Source organism: Mesitornis unicolor, unplaced genomic scaffold (genome assembly GCF_000695765.1).
Source record: "Mesitornis unicolor isolate BGI_N332 unplaced genomic scaffold, ASM69576v1 scaffold30184, whole genome shotgun sequence".
Classification (NCBI taxonomy): domain Eukaryota; kingdom Metazoa; phylum Chordata; class Aves; order Mesitornithiformes; family Mesitornithidae; genus Mesitornis; species Mesitornis unicolor.
Window position 1 is genome coordinate 50358 of NW_010182596.1, and position 6802 is coordinate 57159.

General features: G+C 38.9%; 1 protein-coding gene across 1 annotated transcript in view; it reads right to left on the reverse strand.

Annotated features, from left to right (window-relative positions):
* The window catches only part of MAP3K5 (mitogen-activated protein kinase kinase kinase 5), a gene marked incomplete at its 3' end in the record, with an annotated part of 61063 nt that overhangs the window by 48650 nt on the left and 5611 nt on the right, over positions 1-6802 (reverse strand). The window contains exon 3 of the mRNA XM_010183841.1: positions 28-221. Within this exon, the coding sequence (XP_010182143.1) occupies positions 28-221 (194 nt within the window). The remainder of the gene's footprint in view (positions 1-27; positions 222-6802) is intronic.

The following is a 6802-nucleotide window of genomic DNA, read 5'->3' on the forward strand; positions in this document are numbered from 1 at the left end:
ACAGAAGGGTACAAAAAGACAACTCACCTTGAACTGGCCTGTGCCACCTTCAAGAGCTGAATAAATCGATCCACCAGAGGTAAGCATATAGGCCCAAGCAGCGACTCAAAACTGGGCTGCATCAGTTCTGTCAGTCCCTTCATAAAACTGCTATCACAGCAGTACACCTTGTTGTGTGGAGTTATCATATAGGGAACAAATATGTAGTTACCAGTGCACATCTGTAAGGAAACAAGGCCCAATACTTAGGGCAGTTATGGTTTGACAAGCCTAAGCATAAAAATCGCATCTACTACCTGCAGAATTTCACCTGTTAATGTCAAAGGCAGATCTGCTGCTTACTTCAGCAAGACGAAGATTTTATCTATGAAATCCAGGATTACACAAATTCAATTTTCACCTCAAACACAATACACACCTGAAATATATTCTTTCAGATTTCTGAACTGCTTCCTATATGATGAGTCTTTACAAGCATCATACTGACCTTAAAACAGTACATCAGCTCAATAGCAAAACAATTCTGAGGGCACACCCGAGTCATCCCGAAGTGGCAGGCGGACTCAAGTGAAGCTGATGTACACTCTTTTCAAGGTGACCAATGTTCAGAAGAGAGCAAGCACTCTGCAATTTAGTATAGTCAGGCTCACAGATGTTGAAAACAGTAACACAAGATAGTTACCTCACAACAGGAAACTAGAGAAAACAAATCCTCATATGAACTGCAAAATGACTCAAATAGTTTAGCATAACAAAGACAAATCCACTGCTATGTAGCAAACCTGCCTGGCTAGTGGGACTTAAAGCCATACATATTTCAGAATAACCACTTATGGAACATTGTAGCATTGGTAAACTGTACTGATTTCTATATATCACAGACAAATGATTTTTTTCCAACTCCTCCCCCAAAGTAAGTTTATCGTCCAGGAAGGAGGGAGGCAAGATTTCTGGTGCCTGTGGTATGTGTGTGAGTATAGATTTACATACACAGAAAGCTTGCTGAATATTTGTGGTTCTGAAGAGTCTTAACTATGAGACAGTACACCATTAAAATCAGGAGTTCTGCCATTTGGCTCTCGAAGCTCAGACTCCACTACTACAGTGGCCAGCAGCCCAAAAATAAAAGCCTTAAGGAAGCAATTCTTGAGACCCATCATTTTGGTACCCCTAAATTACATCCAAGGTTAATTACTTTCTTGTCAGCTGCTTCTGCTCTCCCAGAAGTCACTACGGCAATGGGGACATCACTTCAGAGACATTCCTGCCAAGCTGAGCTCCATGCATTGAGAGCAGTGACCAGTTTTCAAATGTACAATATCAGCTGTGTAATTAAAACATGCATTTTAACATGCATTATTAGATTTTAGTGACATGGAAGGACTGAAGTACTCTAGTCTGTACAAGTGTATGTGTACAGATATGTCAGTAAATGTAAGTTTGTGTACAGATCAGAGATTGGTTATGAAGAACACAGGAATTACTTTTTTTATAATTACACCTATTATAATATTAAACTGTAAGGCCTCAATATAAAGGCAATCCCAGTCCCACTTCTAAGGGATATAGACAAATTCTGTAAAATTTAAAATTAATGCAGGTTAAGCTCAACTAACCCAAAACTTGGCTGGAGATTGTTGCATACACAGACCTGCACAAGGATGAATTTAGTCTTCCTCACACAGCAACTACAAACTATTACAGCTGAATAGCTAGGACACAATTTTCTGTGTGCGAGTGAGGCAATTTCAAAAGAAACTTGTGAACTGGGAAGCATATAACAGTATTTTTAACAAGAAATTAAGGAGTGTGATGCTAGAACCCAAACTGCTCATCTTTACAATGGAGAGCTGAATGGATACTTGTGCTCAAGCATATGCTGGCATGTAAGGCAATCACACACTTTCAAGAGTGAACAGATGAACCTTTGACCCTGCTAAAACCTAACAAGCCTCACAGTCAAAAGCAGAGAGAAAATTATGAATTTGCTGGAAATTATTTCAGCACAGGACATGGCTGGGCAGTGATTGGCACAGATGCCACTATTAAGCAGGGGCAGACTGTTTTCCTACTTTCTTTTTTTAAATAAAGGAGGAAGTTTGGGAAGTCAGAGCCAAGAGAAAAGGTGAAGGAGCTATAGATATCCTAGGGCAAGTATTTTACTTCCTAATGTTTATTCAGTGCATTAAAAATAAATTCAAGACTGCTTGCAGGAAGGCCTTCTCAGACCCCTGGCACACTGTATTCAAAGCTCAGGTTTTAATTAAAAATCAACTCTAAAAAAATATGTTTCCAGCTTTTGAAATCCACAGAACCCAAAGTTTATCCTGGCTTAATGGTTAGGCCACCGACAGAGACAGCACTGGAGTCTTCATAAATAATCCTACATGCAGGAAAATACTCTTCCTGCAGAGGTCAAGTGCCTGAGACCGTTACTGAGCAAGAGCTCTCATTAACTGATCCCAAGTGCACCTTCTGTAGGAAGTAGGGATCTATTTCAGAGGAACAAGAGAGCCAGCAAAAAATAGTTTACATGCATATTTCCTGTTACCTGAAGGGGGAAAAAATGCTGGTTTTATTATAGAGCCTGCTACAGAAGACACATAGACCCAGTAACCTTTGGAAGCAGTGGATAAGGAACAACTTAACAGTAAAAGGCAGGAGAAACCACTAAGTGGGAAGAACACAGAAAAATAAAATAAATTCAGTTCTTCAAAGGGCCACCAGGGTTCTCAGAGAATTGTATCAAGGCAGAATATCACCTTGATCCTTGGTGGCAAGTAGTGTGGAAACACAGTGGCCTTCCCCTCAGGCAGGAGACAGTTCTGTTTTGTGGGGAGCTCTGTATCTCTGAAACCTCTCAAATTTGGCTGAAATTCATCTGACAGACCAAACAGGCAGATACAGAAAGAGGGTGGAGGATGAAAAAACATACAAGCTCTTCGGTTTCAATTCCTTGGGAAATGGGCTTTAAAAGATACAGAAAAAACCCACATGCAGAAAAGAAATACAATACTGTCCTAAATGTCACTTTCCCAGCTAAAGAGTACATTAGATATTTAACAGCTGAAACAGACAAAGGCAGACATGCAGTAGCTCTGGCGACAAAAGAAAAAAAAAGAATCTAAAGTTATATATTATTTACAAAAGGTGGTGGTAGAAGAAAGATAACAGTAATGGCAAGACTGCTCTTGTATAATATAGTCTATGGTCTCCAACTACGGAGAAACATTTTGTCACCATCACAAATTCTAACCACAAAAACCTCAAATCCAACTGCATTTGGGCAGCGGGATGGGAGCCCATGAGGACCAGGCAGCGGGGGTGGCAGCTGAGGAGCTGCTCCAATGTCAGACAACTCCAAACCTTCTTCCCCAAAGCAGAGTGCATTACTTGCTTCTTTCCATATTCCTAGGAAATTCCTAGGAATATTCCATATGCCAACCTCTGTCTCAGCCATTTTACTTCCTTTCTCACCTTTCTTTGTCAAAATATAAGCTACACTAACTTAAGTTAGAAACAATCAGGTGGTCTTTCTGACACACACTTCCTATCTGCTCACGCATTGCTTTGCATGTTGACTTTGTACACATTATTTCATTTGCAAGTTTAAGCATATTCCACTTATCCTATCAAAATCTCCCCTGTAACACTCCATCCTAACTCTGATCTCACCAAGTCATACACTTTCTAACCCTAATCAACTTCAATCTAGATTCCAAGTTTGCTGAGCACCCAGGACAAAATTGTTGTTTTCCTTTGATCCATTCCTCTGACTTACCATACCATGTACAATGAAAGAAAGAGAAGTGAGGCATTCGAGAAAAATGGGTAATTTCCGAAGGAGTAACACCTTAAATCCAATTGCAATATTCTCAGTTATGTCAACATCCTTTAAAAAAATGAGTGGCATAAAGGGGCTTCAAAAGTGGGTGGAAAGAGACTCCTTCCTCAATCAACAATCAGTTTAATTTTCCAACCCTCTTTATTTACAATTCCCTCATTATTTAAAGTTCAAAACCTCAAATTTCACTAATGAAAGTTACAAAGTAATTGCAGGTCACCCAAGTAGTAAATTGAAAGGCATTACTGAAAACATCAGGGGCTGGGACAGGCCATAAGCATGCACACAGCTACTATGGTTCAGGCTGATGCACAAGAACTCACATTAGATAAGGTAAACTTGGTCTGGGCTCTCAGGTCAGCTGAACTAGTTATATCTAGGAGATAGGAACACCTATAACTTTGAAGGCTTCAGGCCAGCACACTTAGTACCTGGCAACATCTGGCCACCTTCTGAAACACTATCTGTGTCACAGCTCATTTCACCAAATCTAAATCAGAAGACAGAAGTACTGGCTGGAGCCAGCAACACATGCATAAATGCTTACCACAAAGTGATGAAAATTGTAATTAATTTTTGCAAATGCTTTAATGATATATATTTTTCTAATGTTCCTTCCTCACTTACAGTGCAAAATTAAACTGTAAATTCAGTTTAAATACAGCCATAAGACTGTCTTAACTCTAAAGTTACGGAATTTAAGACTATGCTGCTCCTAGCCAGACCTGCTGACCACTGCAACGTCAAACACTTCCTTCTTTGATATCTTTTCTCAGCTTCTGAAAATAAATTAATATAGCGATTATTTGCATTTAATATAACTATATGCTATGCAATTTTATCATCTATTTTAATGATCACAGTAAGAATGTAAAACAGCCCTTCTTTCAATATCCCTCTTTAATACATAACTGTTGCTTGTCAAAGGGGCAGCTTTTCGGAAATTCAGTTTGAAGATCATGTCTTATTAGAAAGAAGATCATACAAGAAGGTAAACGGTATTCTTTGCCCTACAAAGACATCTGACATAGTACAGAAGATCTTTCTCCATTTTTGTACAAGAAAGTTTTACAGATAAAGACAACATGGTGCTATATAAATAAGCATTTGAGTGCTGCCAAGCTAATTCCCAGATCTTGAATTTTACTTCAAAAGGAGGGAGAAAAATCTGCAAAATCCCTGGGAATCAATGGTGTGCAGTCCTCTTGATTCCCTGAGGCTCTTAACTAACACTGGTCTGTTGGAATAATTTAACAGTCAAATGTCCACAAACAGAAGAAAGCTGCCTTCAGAGGCAAGAAGTGTCAAAGACAACAAAACGCCCCCATAACAAAACCACAATGCTTCACTCATGGATGACAGAATATAGCAGGAACCCATCTACTTGCCTAAGCCTTAAGTCTGCATTCAATGTAATTTTTTGATTGTTTGCTTTTCAATAACTAAAATCAGCTGAGGTAATAAAAATAGCCAGTATCTCCCACAGTAGGAACTGTTCTTCCTGATAACTCTTATCTAATAAGATCAGCTTTTTCACTTTTCTCCTACTAGCTCTTTCGAGAAGTATCTGCTCTTATTTCAATTCTTCTGATGAGATTTCTCTCAAAGGTAATTCTCTGATTGTACATGGTGCTACATGTAGCAGACAGCAAAATCTTAAACCAAGTTATTAAAATCTATTCCTTCTATCCCCTAAACACATAATAAATCAACATGTGTTGATGTTTTAATGAATATAGACTCAGTTCGGGTTCACTTCAAATCCCACTCATGTGAATGGCAGCCTTGCTGTTCATTTGAAAAGGAACATAAGTAAGCCTCACACCTCAAATGAACTTAATCACAGAGACTGGGTCTACTCTTTTAAATACTTTCCATCTTCTTTGGGAATATATTCTTTCTTTATATGCCCACCAGTAACATTCTATTGCAACCAGGCCACATCCCAAATGCTTGTTAAAAATCAGTGTAGACTCTATATGGTCCTTTCATCATATTCACATAGGAAAAAAAGTTCTGACTTTTTCCGAGGAAAGTACGTGCCAAATATATTAGTCAAAGTACTGAAAAAATGAAAGAATGAGCAAGAGATAGTGATGTGCCATAAATAACAATAAATACTACTGTTGTCACTATCAACAAAATATTTATTGAAGTAAATGCTACATAGCACGGATACAAAAAAATATCAAACTGCCTGCAATTAATTTTTCAGCTGGGTGAAAAGTATTAAAAATATTCCCCTCTCTTTCACAGTGAAAGAGACCAATAGCTAAAATATCCTATGGGATCTACAGTCTTCTAACAGTACCTAGAGGCTCTGAGCTCACAAACACCTCTGGCACACCTCATCCAGGGTCACTCACTCTCTCATTTCTACTGAAGCAGCACTACACCAACTGTCTCCCAAGCTACGCCTTAAACAGGAGGCAGTTAGGATGGACTGTGGAAAGCCAGTAAAAATGACAATTACTGTTCCCATTGCCTTTGGGTTGCCCTTCTGATCACGCCAGCAGCTCTCAAGGCTACCTGTCACCCCAGCCTGGGGCAAGCAAGCAGCCTGAACTGAAAGGCGAGCACCGTGTCAAAGTGTTACTTACTGCAATTGGTTGCAAACAGTGTGTGCTATGCATGCATATTAGAACTCCTCAGATTCAGCATGAGATGAAATTTAAAAAAAAAAAAAAAAGAATCAAATAAATGGCCATTTGCAACCTGAACTGCAGCTTTTCTCCAAAGTTTATAAGATTCAAACCAGGGTGAACTAAGATGAAATAAAAACCGGTGAGCTAAAACAAGCAAAAGTACAGCCATGTACTATAACCTTTATACCAACATCTCCCAGTGACTGAAACTCTTTACTAGTAATTTCTAGAATGCCTCTGCTGCTCGGTTGACCTCAAAAATCAGATAACAGCAAGAACTAAACTTAAACTTTCAAATATCAAAGCAACTGTC